General features: G+C 42.0%; 1 protein-coding gene across 1 annotated transcript in view; it reads right to left on the reverse strand.

Annotated features, from left to right (window-relative positions):
• Window positions 1-19,987, reverse strand: part of RBFOX2 (RNA binding fox-1 homolog 2) — an 89,425-nt gene that overhangs the window by 34,587 nt on the left and 34,851 nt on the right. The window contains exon 3 of the mRNA XM_026862855.1: window positions 9,689-9,835. Within this exon, the coding sequence (XP_026718656.1) occupies window positions 9,689-9,835 (147 nt within the window). The remainder of the gene's footprint in view (window positions 1-9,688; window positions 9,836-19,987) is intronic.

The following is a 19,987-nucleotide window of genomic DNA, read 5'->3' on the forward strand; positions in this document are numbered from 1 at the left end:
GCTACATCCACCCATGCAAACTGTCCCAATCTCTTTTCTACCTAGCAGTTGTGGGTGTTTGAAGAGGCAGGAGGGAAGGACCTGTTTGGGAGAGAAGGAACAGAGACAACAGGGGCTAACTACTGAACTGAGGGTTGCTGGGGAGGGGTTTCCTGCTCTGTGAAACTCCCTGTAAGCAAGCAGCACAGCCTCGAGGTAAGAGGACATGTGCTGGGCTCTTCAACACTACTGAGACCATTGCCACAGCTGCTCTGGACAGGTGCTAACACCACAGCTCTTGTCCTCACTGCTTGCAACAGTTATAGCAGGTCCAGCACTAGAGGCAATTTATTTTTTTTTGTAGCATGCCAGAATTTTCCTGAAGCATGAAAGCAGGAAAAAAGAACTAGTTCATTTTAATAGTTTATATCTCCTTCAAAGTTGAATCTAATTTAGTGGAACATAAAAAGGCACTTTGTTCTCTGATGATGCTTCCATACAAATGTTAACAGCCTACTGCAAACAATGGAAGTTTTAAGGTCAGAATTTTTGCCTGGAAAATGCTAGGCCATCTAAATACAAGGGCCAACACCAAATGCCCCCATAGTAATTTTTTAAAATCATGTATACAGGCACGTTTGTATTTTCCAGCAGACAGAGGGTCTGGCCAAATAAAACAAGATCCATGCTTAAGCCATCCATGAAGACTAACCCTCCTCTAATCTCTGACCTTGAAGACAGGAGTCACTGTTATCACAGACCTGATTCGTTCACTCAATGATTAACAAGAACATCTACTTACAACCCTGCACAGCAACAGGGGGAAAAAAATCCTCAGCACAGTTCACAGCCTCTGAAGAAGGCATTGCAGGACTACGCATCTCAAATGCTCAGGTCTGACAAGAAGCCTCCTCCACGAACTGCTCATGCATACACCATGTGATGGCTAGGTATACACACTCCCAGTCATGTCATAGCATAGGAGCTACAGCATCTTGTCTATATTAGTCCTCCATTCCCTGGAGTGACCTTGTACCACCTTTTAGTTATTTTTCTGTAAAGCAGGTAAATGAGAATCATCGCCTCTGCAGTGGTAGCAAGGGCTGTTGGAAATAACAGTTTTAAGAGGCATAAAGGTACCAGCAGACATCAGCTATTGACCAGAACCCAGTTTTCTTGCTTGAATATGATGTACCTTATCATAGAGGCAAGGATGTTGTACAAGGAAGGGGATATGCATGCTGTGTGTTTCTTTCCACCCAGAAGACATAAAGGCAGCAGATTTTTCCAGCAGAGGCCATAACTACATTATATATAACAAAATGGAGAGAACTGGCACCAGAGAGTTTTTGCCTTCCAAGGCACTGGCAGTTTGGTAGGGCCCCTCCTGTATGCTCTGTTACAGCTGGCCCCGCCTCGTCTCCCTGTCTAGAGCTTTCAAAATCAGCTCTAAAATGCCCCAGACAAATAACCTTAAAGATGCAAACAACAGGAAATCCTCTAGAAATCATGGAACAACAAAAGGTAACATGAGCCACCATTCAGCAACATCACATCCCTACAAGAGAACTGTATGCCCAAGCAGCTTTGCATCAGCTCTATAAAATTCACTTAAGACATGAGCACAGTGAAATAACTAAACCTCAAAGTGCCGAACAGTCCATTCTCAAACATGGTAGAAATTCAAATTAGCCAGGAAACCAACCCCCTACGCAGGAAACCATTCCAGGCCCTCAGGCACGAGATGCATACACATGAGCATTTTACATGCAGGTTAAGTCCCTGCTGCAGAGAGAGTCCTTACACTATCTCCCAGCTCTAGGAGAAAATACCTTCAGCTGAGAACAGCTGGCTCCATTGTAGCATGTATTAGTGCCTAGTTACAGCAACATGGAGTCTGCTAGAGCCACACTGCTATCAGCACAGGAACTTCCTCATCCTAAAGCTGGGTCACATCTTTTCAAAATAGTGGAGCCAACCCTGTTCAGCCAAGCAAGACCAGTATGCTTTGCTGACAGGAAGATGGAAGCATCAAGGATTTATAAACCAAAGCACTACTACAGTTTACCAACTGAACAGACAGTAAGCCAGCAAGCCCTTATTAGGATTGACCTGTTGCCCAGCAAAACACAAATTTTCTAAGAAACCAGACTTTAAAAGGAAACCAACACAAAGAGTACAGATTTCTAACTGGATTTACAGAACGCAGCCATCCCAGCAAAGTTATGAGGAACATAGTTTCTCAATCATTTGTTATCCTCTGACACACAAATAAAAGATTTTCACATGAAACAGTGAGATGGGTGTGAACAGTACCACAGGGATCTTAACACCAGGCTAGTCCAGGTTTACACTTCCAACTCCTTGTTCTTGCCTTGTGCCATTCCCAGAGGTGTGACTGCAACATAACCTGGTCCTGCTGCCACAGAAAAGGTACTTGGACCCATACCCACAAAAGCAGCATACATTCGAAGGTCAGTCTGAGAGAACTCTCAAAACGTAGACTGAACCCATATAAAAACTACTGGGTTATAAAAGACAACTCCATCTAATTTTACACAGGCCTTTGCTGTAAGTAAATCCAGCTACAGCACAGCACTGTTTCCCAGATGATATTCAGACCACCCTCACTGTAAACTCTTTCAGTAACATTTATGAAAACATATCAAATCTTAGATAAAAGTGTGATCCAACCATCGCTGTCTTCCACCAGAGTCACTACAGAAGTTTCTATGTCCTGTGGCATCAGCACAGTTTTCACAGAGCAAGACAGACAATACAATAGTTGCTGACAGCTGCAGCAGCACAAGTACCCCTGCGCCGAAGTACCATGGTCCCCCAGCAGAGGCATGCACACAAACCAGGATGCTCAAGCAGCACTGAGCGCACAAGTCACTTCAAAAGGTGACTCCAGAAATCACACTAGTAAAACACATCAGGATAAATGCCAAGTGCCCCTTCTAACTCTACCCAATATCAACAGGAACAAAGTCCTGACCTGTGACAGGGTTGGAGAGCTCTCTCATTGCAGGAAAAGCTTAGGAACAAGAATCGTCACAAACTGGCAACCCTGTGTCAGAATATTTGGTCTGAAATACTGGCACGTAGGACTTGTTATGTGTCATTGGTTGCCAGTATTATTTGGAGATGAAAAAAATAAAATACATCTTGATATCCAGAAGACAGGATTTCCTCCTTCAGATGTCCAATACACCTAGAAAGCAGAGTCCCTTTTGACAACTTTCCACTGCTGTACTTCAGGCCTCACTGCATCAGCACCTGCAGGCCAGAGCTTCTTGGTCGATTGTATTATTTACCTACTTTATACTTAATGAGTAGCTTTCTGCCATTTGCAATACTTGTGTATCTTGAATTACTTGTGTATTTAAATTTATTTACTGACAAATACAGATTTAAAATTCTACCAAATTCTTGGTGAGAAAGAGCTGTAGTCTAGCTTGTTACTGCTTTAGCCTCAGACCATAGGCTCATGGAGGTGTTTTGCAGTCTTAACACCAGAATGAAGTTTGATGAGAAATTATATCCACTGAGATATTTTAGGATGTGCAGAGTGTCAAATGTTTCCCCAGAGGCCAAGATCTGAAGGCTGCAAGAGCTTTCAAAAATATCTGAGCTCCCAAAGCTATGTTGCTTGGGTCATACAAAGCAGTGGTCTACCACAAACATACATAAAAGAATCTCACAGTAGAGGGAGGAAAAGGGTAACAACATTACCTGCCTTAAAATCCCATGTTAAAAAAAAGTACCTACCATTCTGTCATGTTTAATAACTTATTAATAACTTCATTAACTGAAAGTTATTAAAGGTGACCAAATAGTCACCTTTATATAAAGCAGCTATGCATTAATAATGCTGTAGCTGATAACACACAAAACCCCTTTATCATCTGAGCTGATTACACTCGCCACCACAAGCAGTTAACAGCCTACAAGCAGTAGTAGCCATGAAGCCAGCATGTTGTAAAAAAGGCAATGCCTCCATCCAAAGCCAGAGTTTGAGAGAACCCACACCCTGTACTGTACAATCCCACCTACATCTACAGTAATCATAAACGTAGTCCTTATTTTTATTTTACGCTACCTCCTTTTTGAAAATAGCTGGAGATTCTCAAGCAAAGAGCATTTCACCTTGGTAAATTCTGAGAAATGTCAACTCTAACTCTCCATACTGTTGCTCTCACAACAGATAAGAATTTAGTGCAGAGACATCTCTATGAACTACGAAAACAATCCACTTGGGACCGTTTTTGTGGAGACAATTAATGAATCAGCTTGAGAACAGATGGGTTTTCCTCTTGCAGGCAGTCCAACCTAGCCTCCATCTTCCCCAGGAGGCTCTGAAGTCCATTTAACTCTAAGTCCAGAACTGACCAATCAACTTTATACTGGGACAAAACCTGCTTCTTGAAGCCTGAGGTATCAGCTATGAGGCACAAGCACAGACACCACTATAGCCCAAAGCTGAAAGGACTGAAAACACATTGAGGGAAACATGAGCTTTCTTTCTGCCTACTTAGTCCAGTAAGGAAGGAGACAGCTTGCCAGCAGTTAAGGAGAAGATTACTATCATCATGTCAGAGTCCTTAACACACACTAGCCAAAGAATGTTTCTGAGAAACTGTTTGAAAAGAGTTGCAGTCTTGTTTTTAACACCCTTCTACTCGCTGGTAAGTTGTTCCATTGTTTAAATTAGCCTAAATGACGAAGAATTTTTCTCTTATTTGAAGATTAATTGTGTTAAATCTTAGCTTCCAACTGGAAAATCTTATTATGACTGTAAACAAGACTTAAAACCCTTAACTTAAAATAAAACATAAACAAACTTAAAATAAAACATATTAGTATGTATCATCCATGCATAAGCACCTGTACAGAACAGACCTGTCATCTCCCAACCTCTCTTTAATAAGCTGAATAAATCATGTACCCAAAATCTTGCACACAGTTAAAAAAACCCACTCACCTTCCAAACCCTAGATAATTTTTTTTTAATCCTAAACTGATCTTAGAACTGAACAAAATTATGCAGTCACCATCTTTTCAACTTTTAAAGAGATCACATCCCTCCTTCAGCCTGATAGGTCTCTTTGCATTGTTGAAGTAGCTATCTTCAATGATCACTAGTTCTCTCCCAAATTCCAAAGAAAACTTTCCATCCTACAGGCACAACCTGTTTCCCACATAGTACTCTGCAATGAGCTGCATCAAACACGTTTTTATTGGCTCTATGGTCAGTTAACCAGGCATTTCAAGTCACTCTCTAACATTAAGTAACCTTACCTTACTCTTTCCTCCCTCCTTAAATAGTTTTTTAACTGCAAGTCTTACTGGCAAGTTTTTACTGTCTCTGTGGGTTGATACAGATACTGAATAGGACTAACTTCATGAAACAGATCCTTGGGGAAGCTGACACCAGAAACAGTCTTCACCACTAATGTCTCCCCAATAGCTACTATTATATTTATTACTTATTATTAAATAGGGTTTTAATCCCTCTAATGTATGCTGTGTTTATTTAAGTATTTTCTTAAAAATCAGAATTGGTCACTTGGACAAATTCAATTGGTTGAGCCATGTTCGACTACATCAGTATTGCTTCGTGCAATTTTGTCAAAATAGACAAGACAGTATTTGTCTGAAAAGATGTGTATTACCCTATAGAAAGCCACACTGAATAGATATTAAACCATTTATTCAGATTCTAAAGTTTTTAAAACCTTCCAAAATTATTTTTATCTTTGAACAACATACGGAACATATGGTTCATAGCTCTTTGGGTCATCCCTTTCAATTTTTTCAATATTGAATCCTGGTGGACAGCATTCAAGCCTTCTACAACTCCCCTAGCTTACAAGAATTGGCTAAAAATTTACATTAATGAATAAAAGAGCTCCTTGCTTTGGCTATTATCTTTCAACATACTTTACCTAGATCGTCTGGCTTTTAAATACTAGCGAGCATCCTCCTTTGTTACAAATTACATACAAAACCAGGTACAAATACCTCCTGTTACATCACAAGCAAAGCAAGATGGGGGGTTTCAATGGTTCTTCTGGGTTTTTTGGGTTTCCTTTTTTTCCCCCCCAAACACACAACTATTTCCTCATTTTATATTGGACCTACACCTACATCTTTTCTCTTTGCATCTAAAAAAACTGACACTTTTTCTCAATCTACATCACTGATATCTCCATGATTAGCATATTTGCTTTCTCACCTGCTTCTTTAAGTTGCAACTATATTCGCTGCCATTTACTTCCTCCTCCTCTTCAGTCTTCCTGCCTAATGTGCAGAATGCTTTGTGCTTTGTTAACACAGTTTCAGTGACTGTGGAATAATGCCTTTTCGGCCGTCAGTATGATTTTGTTGAATACTTCATCGCTTCCATTAGCACTTCCCTTTTAAAGATACCTTCTCCCAGGCATTAAACTCAAAGAAAAGATTCCTCTAAAGCTCCATTACTGTCTGATGCCATATTCTGTTTGCACAAAGTAAATACAGACAAATAACAATCACTGGTACCTAGGCAACAGTGGGATTTCAGGTCAGCTATTAACTCTTCTTTATCTGCTAGAACAAGGTCAACTACTGATTTATTCCACAGTAGGTGCAGAACTGCGTTCATTAAAAAAATGACCTGTTCCTTTTAGAAGCCTTCTGGAGGTCTTTTTATTGGCATCATGAAATGCCAAGTAAATATTACCTGGTTTAAGCAGCCTATTTTATTTGCCTCCCTATAAGAGCATATACATAAGGCAATGTTTGTTCCATTCCTGAGGATATCTCAGGGACCTGTTAGAAACACACAATAGGTGAGAGATGGTTTGAAACCTCAGTAACTTGAATTTGTCAGGAGATCCTTACATCTGCAGGTCTCACAAATGGTAAAGGTTTAGAAAGTGTTATGTAATATCCATTTAATCTCACATGAGACAACATGCTGGAAGTCCACCTCTACTCAAGTCTGGACAAACATTAGTTCTGTGCCCCAGGACTGGGCTGACTTCTTGCATGCTGTTCCATCCTCAGGGGACTACTTTACTCTCTTCCCTACCATCACATTTATTTCTTCCTCCATGGCTTTGCTGTCTACACAATTTCTCTCTTTGTACAGTAGCTTAGGAAAAAATCACTCCAGGCTAGGATTTTGATTCTCTCAGATTTGACACTGAGGAGATGTGGCCTGACACATAGAAGGGAGAAGGAAAAGATGGGGGTTACAAGCTAGCCATAGCTGAAGACTCAGACAACTGTGAGTCGCCTGTAGGAGAAAGGGCTGGTTTCAGTGAGACACCCAAGGGAAAGCATCCTGATACTGAAAAATAAATAGGAGCAAGGAGGATTCAGAGAGAAATGTTCTCCTGCTTGAGGCTCTGAGCACGCTGAGAAACAGCACTGAGACAAAAAGGGAGATGTGCAAGAACCACTGACTATTTCCTTGGCAAAGTAGCTATGTTCTCTATTACAGGAAAACAGCACCTTTTTTTGTATGTACCACAAAAGATGAATGCTCTTCTGTTAGGCATACCTCTCATCAAACACAGGGCCAGGTGAACTCTCAAAAGGTTTTATATAGAATATATTGTTTACCCCAGTTAAAATCACATCACTCTGCTGGAACTTGAGATGATGTTTAGAGAAAAAATAAACAAACAACAAATAACTTGTGGAATATCAGAAACCAACACACAGAGCATATTTCCTCACCACTCCTATGTGCAACAAGCAGCACCATATGGGCCCAAAAAAGGATAGGAAATCTTAATGCAAGAAGTTAGGGTGCATTTTCTACAAGTCACTTCTCAGAACAGCAGTTCATTCAAATTGCCTGGGTCTCCCAATCTGCAAGGCAGAGGGCAAGAGCCACCAGAACAGGGATGGGGATGTTCTTGTCATTTCCACCTCATCCATGTTCCACACAACAGGAGCACAGAGAGGAACAGCATCAAGGTGAACCAGCATGAAAGGGGCCAGTCATCTAGCCAAGCACTGGTCCCAAGGGAAGGGGCAGCAACAACATGGAACAATTTCTGTAAGCAATACAGCTCCCAGGAGAGGGGAGCAGCAGTGGCACAGAGAAGGATGTGCTAAATACAGATTGTAGCAGGTGGTCCAAGAACTGGCTGTGATTTCAGCAACCAGTTTATCCAAACCGGATGGAACTGCCTACCACACAGCCCTGCAACAGCAAAACCCAAGCTGGAAAACACAAAAGCAGAAGAGGCAACCAAAGATCCAGCAATCACAGATTGCCAGAAGGTGAGTTTCACCCTGAAAACATTCCCAGACGTCAAGACTGTGACAATCTAATGTATGAAAACATAAGCAAACCCAGGCTTCTTGCAACAGAACCAGAGAATCATAATTTTGGCTGGGATCTACCTCCAGAAGTCATTTAGTGCAACCCCTGCTCAAAGTGGGTCTAATGAGATCTGGTTGGCCAGGCTGTGTCCAGTCAAGTCAAATACCTTCAAGGATGGAGGTTCCACAACCTCTCTGGGCAATATGTTCCACTATTTAACTACCCTCACAGTAAAAAAAGCCTACACCAAACACAGTATTTTCCCAGTATCTTTTTGAAATTTCCCATGTTCTAACTTGTGTTTGTCTCATCTCATCATTACACATAAAAAGAAAGAATCTGACTACATCTTTTCTGTATCCTCTGATCAGGTAGTTGCAGACAACAAAAATATTCCCCCCTCTACCTTCTCAAAGGTGAACAGGCCCAGGTCTCAGACTCTACTCACATGACATGTTCTCCAGCCCCCTGACCACCTTTGCGGTGCTCACTGGGCTTCCTCCAGTATTTCACTTAGAATAAGTGCATTTCTTCCCTGGAGAGCCCAAACCAGACACAGTATTCCAGACACAGTCGAACCTACTGCTGGAGACAGCGGGCATCACTGCCCTGGGCCTGCTGGCAGCAACACTTTAAAGTCTGTTAACTTTATAAATAATGAGAAATATTTCTGAAGACTTTAAAACATGCCCTCAACCAAGGATGTTACCATCATATCAGCCAAGTCAAGGATTCCTGATGATGACAATGATATATAGATAACTTCACCTGAAGGTTAGGTCATGAAGCATCTAACTCATTTACCTCAGTGTCCACACAGAATGAGTCACCACCTATACTCATGTGAACACTCTTCCTCAAAGAGCTTATAAAATGAGAATGATGACTAGCACACAAAAATTAGAGAAGAAACTAATTCATCAAAAGAAACAGAATGCCTATCACACACAGTGTAAAATACCATCTGACTTGCACTAGGCTTTTCCACATTTCAGTAACTAGCTGGTCAATTCCTTGCAGCAATTTTTAATCACAGAAGTGGATCATGAGGAAAGATGTAAATATTTCAACAAGTTTCTAAGCAACTGAAAAACAGTGCTTTGCAAGGAATATATCAATGTTTAATCCTAGCCTTTACTGGAAAATAAGGTGAAATTTTGTTTTGTTTTCTTTCCCAAACAAATTGTTAGGTTACGCTCAACATCTTAGTATGTATCTAAAAGCTGAGGTAAACACTAGCAACTGTCCTAGTCCTGCAAATATTGTACAGTGTGCTGACTAAATTGACAGGAAAGGGCTTTTGCTTCACATGAATACACTAGCATCACGTGTCCCATCTGTGGGGAAGAAGAATCTGCTGTGCCTTAAAAGGTGCTGGTAACTTACCCCAAACATCTGCCGAAGGTCAGGATCTCGAAAGCGGAAGGGAATATTAGACACATGAAGTCGTTTTGGAGTGGATTTGCTCTCAGTATTCTCACTGCTCTGTGTCTGTGATTGCTGTCCATCTGTCTGTGCCCCTCCTTCTGTCTGCTGAAATGAGAGAAGAAAGTGTACACATGAATAGAAACCATGCAAATTCCTTTAACGTACGTTGTTGATCTCCTTTTAGGTATTTGTACTACATTTGCGACTGCAGTATCTGAGCCCCTGACAATTATTTTGATAAAGCCAGCAATGCTTAACAATTGATCTTTTGTGCTTCCCCTCCCTTTCCATAAGTAAACAGTAACGAAATCTCAGCTCCTTCCCCTCAGATCACCTTTTAGCTTAGTATATTTGCTTTTGGTTTTCTTAAATTGCTTCTCTCTTTTTCCTTGTTCTTTCTCTATTCAGCTGCCACCATATGAAAGCTCTAATGAAGAGGCGGATCCTTTGTATGCTGAAGCTGGGAGGTAGCACCGCCACTCTAATCTCATGTGGCAGGACATTCATGCAATCATAGAAATCCCACAGCTCTTCAGTGGGCCAATACCAGGAATGCATCCCCAGGTAAAATGGCATCTGCTCTGTCAGGCTCCCTTCAGAGAAACATTACCCCAAAAGAAGATCTATAATTAAATGTTAATATCCATATACGAACAGCTCATGGATGTCTCTGATTAACTTTTCTGGTACATTTAAAAATCAGCCCAGGGACAGAAAACAATCATTACCACTGCAGGATTTATAAAAATTTCAAGTGCCACTTTCTGCTACCAATTCCACAGCTAAAACAAGGCAATCTGTTACAGTGTTTCCAAAGAGTGACTGGTATGGTGAAGGCAGGTCAAGGGGTGTGCCAGGCATACTTATGCACAGATAAAGTACAGCAAGAAGGCAGAGGAATAAGGGAGACCAATGTGCTGGAGGAGAGGCCTAATGCCCCCACAGAGATGATGAGCAGGGGAGAAAAAAGGAAGAGAATCTTGGACACTTGTGTTGGGCTTGGACTAAGAAGCAGTAAAATGTGAGCACAGCACTAAATATAAAGGCAAGGCCCCTTTGCACAATGGCTTGATGAGAAAATGGGGGATTTTGTACTTTAGTCAGAAAAATGACCTCAAAGCTACAAAGACTACAATTTCTTTGGTTTTACTGCTCTGCCCCTTTCCAAGGCAAGCACTGACAGACCAAGGTATTCAAAAAGCACCCACCCACTCACTCAATGTCCTGCTGCTTGCCTCAGCCTCCTATGAGTCATGCTTTGACCACCTGTGTGATGCACTTTTAAGTGTCATTTCATTTCTTTAAATGCCAACCCAACTACTTCTTTAACCCATCAAGCGAAAAGAAGTTCTACAAGAATGCAAGGACTGTGTAATTGCTAAACTCAGCCTTTTCTAGGCATCTTCAAAAACATACACTATCCTTATAACTAAAGAGTAGGGGTTTTTTTTTACTGCTTTGGGGTCTTTTTTCCCTCCATTTTAAATACAAAATTTGTGTACCTAAGAGGAAAGAAATCTCAGGGGAGTTGCCCACACTGACTCCCCAAGCACTGACTGGACTTGCTCTGCACATCATTCAATATACAACACATCATGAGTATTTGGAAAGAAACAACTCTTCACAGATGAACTACACTGGCAGCGTTAAGAGAGCTTCTTCTGGACAGAAATGCCTCTTACAGACATGACCTTGAACTTATAACCAATATATAAAACACTAACAAGAGCAAGCAAACAGTAAGCACTGGGGTCTTGTCATGCTGAACAAAGCAGTGGCAGCTTTCTATTTTATTTTAGTAGGGCTGTGCAGGCAGCATAAACCACATTTGATTCGATTAATATGAATTAAGCTGTGATAGGAAGAACAGAGATACTGCCCTGCAAGTACCTCTGCTCCCCAGAGCCACGCAAGTCTCTGGAGAAGCCTAACAGAATGAAGCATTTTTATTTGGCTAAGACTCATCCATCCCTCAAACATCAAATTTTCAGGAACAATCTCTGAAACTTCCATTTGATTGTATCTAAAAAGATGCCTTCAAGTTTCTTCTCTTCTCCTATCCTCACTCCTATAACAAAATCCATCTCCAAACATACAGAGAGTGCACCCTAGGGGAAGAATCAATGCAGCTGGCTTACGATTAAATCACACTACGCTTTTTGGTGCTTTTATTTTTATGACTCCATCAGAGCCTTTTGCTCCTCAGGGCAAATCTGTCCAAAAAATACCAAACACAGGGCTAGCCCATCCATCACCACCGCACACAATGCCTGCAAGTAAGTGCTCCAAAATAACTCCTCAAAAATCATCAACACTCCTGCTAAAAGGGATCTCTACAAACCATTTGTGGGCTCTGCTACTGCAGTTTACCAAATTCCATGTTTTTTATGGCTTTGTGTAGAACTGGCAAGTGGGCAAACACCCATGCACACAGGTGCATCCTTAAACATGCACACTAGTGCACTTTCTGCAGCATGAATGAGGAAAGGCACAGATTCTGAACAGTGATGACAAAAATGGTTTAGTCTTTAAATTTGCACATAGGTTGCACAGGACTGGATCTGCTGCTCCCACAGGGGAGGAAGCTGGGTCCTCTCCCATCCATTTGTTCGCAGACAGAGGGCAGAAGTCCTTCCTTACCAAGGGTGCGATACATCATGTACAGCGGCCTGCTCAGAAACATTCACAGCTGTTCCTGCATATGACAGAGTGCTGCCACCATACAAAAGTCATTTTGCAGCACGTGTGATGTGTACAAGAAGACAAAAACCATCAAAGAGGAGAAACAACCATAGGAACAGGGAATCTCCGTCTACTCTTACCTTTCTGACTACACTGCGAATCCCAGATGCTTTTCAGGCTTTCACATACCCTGTTTTTCAGTAGTAGTTTAACATTAAATACCTTCTCTCTCCAGATGCTGTAGCTCCCTCATTTCTACCATCCATGGCCCTAAGGTAAGATTTGAACTTTCAGCTATTACAGCATTATCTCAATACATTTGTCTAGTGCCACACATTCAACTACAACATAAATGAAAAACAAGTCTCGTCAGATCTTGCCTCCCCCCTCTTCTATAGTTACTCCTTGTCCTAATTCATTAGGAAGTAAATGAAAGGAAGGACCTGGAGCCAGTTCTTCAGCAGCACATAATGGAGACTGGCAACAGCACTACCCTGACCAAGTCAGATGATAAAAGCCTGTATTTCACCAAGCGTTCACTCCCCACCCTGACTCCCTCCCTACACTGAGTTTCAGCTCCTTCCTTCTGGCATCACATCAACACTTTACAGCAAAGAACCAGCCCTCTCCACTGTTGCAGATAGCAGTTAAGCTCAGAAGGAGCTAATACACGTTGCCTAGGTCTCAATGTCTGTCATCAGGCAACACAGAGACGTGCTGCAGCAAAGATCCTGTGTTTAGAAACAGTACTGGATCCACTTTACCTCCTCAGCATAGTCGGTGTGACATACTTTTGCAGGTGATAATGTCATTCACGCCTGCACATGCTTTGAGCTCTGCTCAAGGTCACTAAGAAATGCATCAGAGCTCAGGACACCTGCAATATGTGCTTCACTTATAACTACTTGCTGCCTGTGGGCCTTGCCAGCTCCTCCCTTGAAGTAAGGAAAACCTAAGAGGCAGTTGCAAAAAGAAGCATGGATGTATGCATGTGCACGTACCTATGTAGAAGGGGAGAAGGACATCTGGCAAAATGAAGCTGTTCTGAAAGGTTTGGGGGCAGGTCTGCAACCATCTTCCCATCTCCTGACTAGACTCTCTTGTCCTAAAGCAGCTGATGAACAAGCAATTGCTGAGGATTTCTCCTCAGAAGGAAGGAGGCAGGGGCTCCAGTGCCACCTGAGCTCCAAGCAGATCTCCATCTGTGAGACAGAGGGCCACCTCCCTGACAAGCCTGGCAAACACCAACAGGCCAGCACAGACACTATTAATACACAGCACATTCCGTTTCCACCTCCCACTTGCTTCTAGAACTGGAACCACTTCAGGTCCAAGTTATAGAAAAGCAAAAAACAACCCCCCATATCCTTCAGGAAGCAGGCAGTCCAAAATGTTGTGAATCATAATGAGGAGGTTAAAAGCCATAAATCACTGCAAATAAAATATTTACAAAATACAAACTGTAACTAATAACTATATTTAAAAACGGACTTGGGTGGCTTACAAAATCTCGGAGACAGACTGTGCTCGCTCCACTGCTTCTAGACCAGTCTCAGATCTCAAAAAAACCCCAACTCCCCATAAAAAGTCTTGTTTGGAACAAGAGCTCGAGGAATTGTGCAGAGACAATGCCTGGCAGAAGGCAATCTTCCCACCGCAAAGGAGAGTGCAGACAATGTGGGAAGATCTCTGCAATTTCTAATGAAGAACTAGCGTCTAAAGCACTAGTCACCCACCAATAAACAGATACCCACTGAGAAGGTTTAGTGGAAAAATGAGTGACAAATTAGGCACTAGATAGAAAACCCCGCTCCTGCCCCACCACACAGTAGGACTGAGCTCCTACACATCCAATAGCAAAGGGTATGGGAACTTCTGATGCTTAAACATCACTTGTTTAGCTAACAGAAAACTGCAGGACTAATAATCATCTTTCAACAGCAGTAAATATAATTTTAAAATTATATCCATGTACTTGATTTTTCAGAGATGCCAGAAGTATTATATTAAAAAAAAAAAAACAAAAAAAACCCACAAACAAAACTGGGCTACACTACAGACACAATTAACAATGTGTCCAAGCACTCTGTATGCCAAAAAAGAGAGAAAAAAATTGCTATCAATGTACCAAATAACTTCTACTAGGCTTTTAGCTATTTTCAATATAGTCAAGATTAATTCAAGGCATATTTTTTCTGATTGTTAGTTACCTGTTTTCAGACATACTGAAGCTTAAGTAATTTTGTTCACTTTCCTCATTAAATAAAGATATACCCCACCTGAAGTAAGAATACGAACCTAACATACGAAAGCACATAGGAAATTCTGCTACTTGTCCTGCACAATGAAGATATCTTTGATGTGTCAGATAACATTTTCCATGCAGTGTTTCCATGTTTAAAATTACTTTGTTCTTCTGAGCAGTATTTTATTAAGGGATTCTTTAGTGTCCTTCCCCCCTCCCTCCCCAAGTGGTGAAATGAAGCCCCCTGAAAGGCCTCCTCTGCTGGTCACAATGTCAAACACTTTGTGAGCCCATTCCTCACAAAACAGGGATGCCCTGACAAGGTGAAGGCGGCAGCAAGACTTCCTGAGCTAGTGGTCACCCCTGGACCACTCTGCTGACAGTGGCAGAACAGCCACCACAAAGAAACAGACTAAGCTTCATCCTGCCCACTGTCTTCGTTCTGACAGTGGCCAAATCTGTGGCATTTTAGGAAGGATGTAAGAACAGGGCATACGTTCAGGGACTTTTCTCCAGCAAACTGAGACAGCTGATGTCTCAACTTCCAAAACACCCTATGGACAAAAATTTCAATGCTAAATTCTTCATTCTATGAAAAAAAAAACAAGAAATCCTGTTTTTTTCATACATGGCACACAATTATTTCCTGTGTACATTCTAGTAAGTAAAAATGGGAAAGTTCCCCCTTTTACTTCCCATAGGACGCAATACTCTATGTACTTGTCATATGCCTTCATTCCTGTCAGCTCTTTAAGTAAAGATTTCATTTCTTCTAATAAAAAATCTGCTACATCCCTTTCATCATCACTATTATCCTTACCTGTACTACTTCCAGATCTGCTATAACCTGAGAGATATGCAGAATTATGACAGCTATATACTCTGACATAACGATATCTGCCAATTTATTTTCTATTTCTCTTTCAAAATAATTTTTAAATCTGCCTCACTAGACACAAGTCTACAATTTCTGACAATAATCTGCCTCATACTCAAAATAATAATCTGCCTCATACTCAAAATAATAAAATAATCTGCCTCATACTCAAAGCAAATTCCTGATGTTAAATGTCAGAGTTTGCTGCCTCAAGACAGAAATTTCCAAGCTGAGGTGCACAAACAACTGGCAGCTAGCAACTTATTTGAAGCTAGTTCTTCCTTGTGTCTACCTGCTCAGCAGTATCAAAAGACAAGTGAGAATATTCATTAAACATATTCTTCATCTGAAATACCTCACATGAGCAATTGCTTTAATTACTAAAGTGATGAAAAATAATTACAGAGGAAAATTCTGCAATCTCAGACTAGGCAAGAAAATCCCAAGGGAAAGTCATCATTATAACATCATCCACGTGTTACAGAAGTCATCTGAGGAACCTTGGTGCCATTTGTCTCCCTTCTTTCCAAACCCTTGCTAGATGTATATGGCACAGCCTGATGACCAAGCAGCTTCCTTATCTTGCTTCTGAACACAACACATAGGGGTCCCCCACCACAGATCTGTCTCCTTTAACAAATCACAAAGTCAACATCCCTTATAGTATAGCAGACGAATTAAAGATATTTCAGTATGGCACATCAAGAAGCCAAGAGATACAATGCTCTGTAATTAAATAATGCTTTATATTGGTTCATGACAACCTAACACCAAGGTGACAGCACCTGCCATTTTCATGCAAAGTAATTTACATAAACTTATTCCTCTACTTCTATACCTCCAGCTTCATTCCATAATCTATACAGACATACAATTTCTTGCATCTGACATTAACAAGAGAAACGAGTTGAATAATCAGCTCACAGTATTAAGTGCATTGCATTTACTATCAAGCAACCTTTTTTAGTTCAGCAGATGATTAATTTTCCCTCCACAGTAGAGTACCAGGAGATGCAGAGAGCTGACAATTGCTCTCAGCTTCTGGCCGTGCACTCCATACGCTCACCTTGCAACAACAGCACTTGCTGAATCCCTCCAAGAGCTGCTCTAATTCATTAACCCTGCAAAAGAACTGGACAGCTTTCTGCCAGGTCAGTGAATTAAAATGGCTCACATAAGGAATGCCAGAGCCAGTAAGCGGGAGTGAGAGTTTGCACTTAGAGCCAGATCTGTCCTTTCTGGCAGCAGTGAATCTTTAGATCACCCCATCTGACAGAGGTACTGCAAGCCTAATTAGCATCTCCACTTGCAGCTATCTGTGCTGGGTGTCTCCATTAGGGATAAGCACACTAATGTAAACTAAGAAACAGGGGAAGAGGGAAGAAACCAGGTGGCCCAGCACCATAGGAAGTTAAATGCAGAGCGTCAGAGGTTTAAGAGACTGTCTGCAACAGGCAGACCAAGTAGGCCAAATATGGTCTGTTACCTCAGTCTATTTTTAATCTGGGTCTTTCAGCTGAGCTTTGGGACAGTATCAAGAGAAATGACAGATACTTGGAGATGAAGACCAGGAGACCCACATGCCAAGCAAGAAACAAAGCCCCACAGATGAGGCTTGATCCTAAAATAAAAAAAGATTCCAAAATATTAAGCTGTTTGTATTACACGCCACCTATTGTGCCAATTTCTTTTCCATGCTCCTGCTCTGAGAGCTTTGAATGCTTTCCACTACACTCAGACCTCCAGAACAAAGCTCGTCCTTAGCTGATGACACTATCAGTCATGCCCCATTGCTCAGAGCTCTTAGACTACATAGGAAGGCATAGACTTTGACTCTCAAACATTATTTTACTTAAATTCACTGCTGATGTTTGATGTCAGGCTTCCAGACCACTATTAACTCAGATACCACCACTAATCTCAGATCATTTAATCTGACTTGCCTGCCAAAATCTGCCAAGTTTCTATGAAAAGGTGCTCCCACACAGTGTTCTCACTCTGTCCTGCCAACTGGACCAAGCACAGGCCTTGTTCTTAAAAGCAAAGAGAGACCTTATCTGTCTGGGTGAAGAAATTTCTGAATCATCCCATGGGAGCACAGGCTTCAAGTCAGCAGCTAAAAAATCCACCAGCTGTTTGGTTTCGGGTATCACCTTCACACACATGACAGCAGTTGTGCTTGTCAGTTGCAATAATGGGAGGGAAAGATCATACATCACCCACTACGACTTTTTGCTGTACTAAAGATAACATTGTTGTTTGAGCAAGACAACAAAATGGTGAAAGGAAAAGATGCCTTCAAGTACAGCAGTCTAGTCCACATGGACTGAACATGTATGTCAAACAAACAATAACCAGTGTATATGATGGACAAGATTCTTGACATGAGCTGTAGATATTCAAAAATAACCAACTCGCTCTGCTATTTTTTAATAGCACGCTTTATCTTGAGTAACTACTAAGCCTTCTTCCTTCCCCTAGTTCCTACATCAATCATCAGTGTACTGAGAAGGAGAAAAGTTACAAGCAATTACATCCCAAGGAAGCCCACAGATTCAAAATAACTTCATACAGGAGTCCTGGACAGAAAGATAAAGGAATCACAAGATCCAGGACCCTGTGCATGTGAAAGGCCCATGGCTGAGGAACCTTCCCCCTTCCCCTGGATTTCTTCACATGCCACCATCTGGGATTTTCTGGGTTTGATCAGTCCAGCCATAGCAGCAGCAACGCATACATCTGCGCCCTTACCCTTTCCTGGCTATTTATGGTTTGTGAGACCAACTCTGCACACTCAGCTCGCACATATTTAACCACATCAAATGGTCAGACCAGACATGCCCACCTGTTTCCAATAGTCAGCACAAGCTTTATGTGCTATTCAGCCTGTTTCCTGGATAACCCCTGGCAGTTAGGCTCCCTCTGCAGCCTCCTGGCAACACCACTGCCTCCCAGCTGTCTCCCAGCAACACTCCCTCCCCCACAGACCGGCTCCCAGTGCCTCCTCGCAGGCTAGCCAGCCTCCCCACACCCTGTGGGCTCCTCACAGCCGGCATTAGTTGATGAAACACAGAGCTTGGCCCCGCAGCGCCATGGAGATGGCTCCTAATATGGAAGAAGAGAAGGAGAGTTGGCAAGAGCTTGCATCCAAGGTCAAGGCTCACATCATTTCCACTAAAAAGAAACGCTCTTAACCTCTGGGCAAGGATGGGAACAGCAAAAGTACACGGGGAAAGCCACTGCCCTATTTTACACCCTATTTCCAGCTTTCCCATCCAACCAGCAGTGCTCGAGATAGCTGTTTGCTGGAGATGGGCAGCCCAGATCTTACAGGTTGGAACAACATCAGACAATCTGGTACTAAAATGATGATTTGTATTTCTGCACACTGCACTAGCTCTAGGTTTTATTTCCAGTATGATCTCTTCTCATCTATATTTGTGCTTGCTGAGGCACCTGAAGTTCCTTTCATGCACTGTGCGCAATTCATACTCTTTCTTCTTCAAGATGCTGAAGTTGCTGTGTTCCCAGGATGAACTCAAAGATATCTTATCAAAGCCGCAACCAGTGGTGTCAGCCATGCAGCCACTGCCCACTGCAAAAGGAGCAGAGGCACATGCCGGGAACCATGCACTCTCAAGCTGGCACTATCACTTCTTCCCATCGTTGGCACTGAATTCACTCAGTACTTACTGGGGGAAAAAAAATAACCTCTATGAGCCAAACACCCAACTACAAGTAAAACTGAAAGCATTAACAGATTAAGTCCACCTCTGAGCACCAAAGGCTCTCACCATAAGGCTCTTTGTTAGGAAATTAAGTCTGAACAAGTGGCTTAAGGGATGGATCAAGCTTTTCCTGGGATAATCTGCCAGCATGTTGCCCAGTGCCAGTTCCAGGCCACAGGAAGAAGAAAGCAAAAAAATATAAAGGTGAAAATCTTTGTCTGGCAAATGGATGTCCAGTAGCTGAGAGGTCCTCTCCTATCTTTGCCCTCTGAAGCTCCCTGCCATCTTCAAAAAATCAAAGAATAATATTTTTCTGTCTGTTCACTTCCTGAAAACAAAACCACATTAGGATTACACCTACAATGTATGGGCAATCCTTTGTACAGCCAACCTTCCAGAATTTGACTCCATCACAGTCATTTCAACTGTTTGCCAATTAACACAAGGTAATTAACACTTTTGTAAAGAACTGTCTTCAGACAATGCTACTGTGAGGACTGTAGTCCACCCATATGTCAAGGGGCCAAGTGAAATGCTGGGGTTTCCACCCCAAGCCCCAAATTAAGAGTGACATATTGGGTGATTCCCACAGCCCTTCACAAAGGGGTGGGTGAGTTTACCTTTAAGCTTCCCTCCAGGGTGCAGCTGCCTTGCAGGGAGAGCCATTAGGTAAAGGAGCCCCAGGTGTCCCACATTAAGTAACCAAAGGTCAGGTGTCCCACTTA

This window comes from Athene cunicularia, assembly GCF_003259725.1.
Source record: "Athene cunicularia isolate RWA chromosome 1 unlocalized genomic scaffold, athCun1 chr1_part2, whole genome shotgun sequence".
Classification (NCBI taxonomy): Eukaryota; Metazoa; Chordata; class Aves; order Strigiformes; family Strigidae; genus Athene; species Athene cunicularia.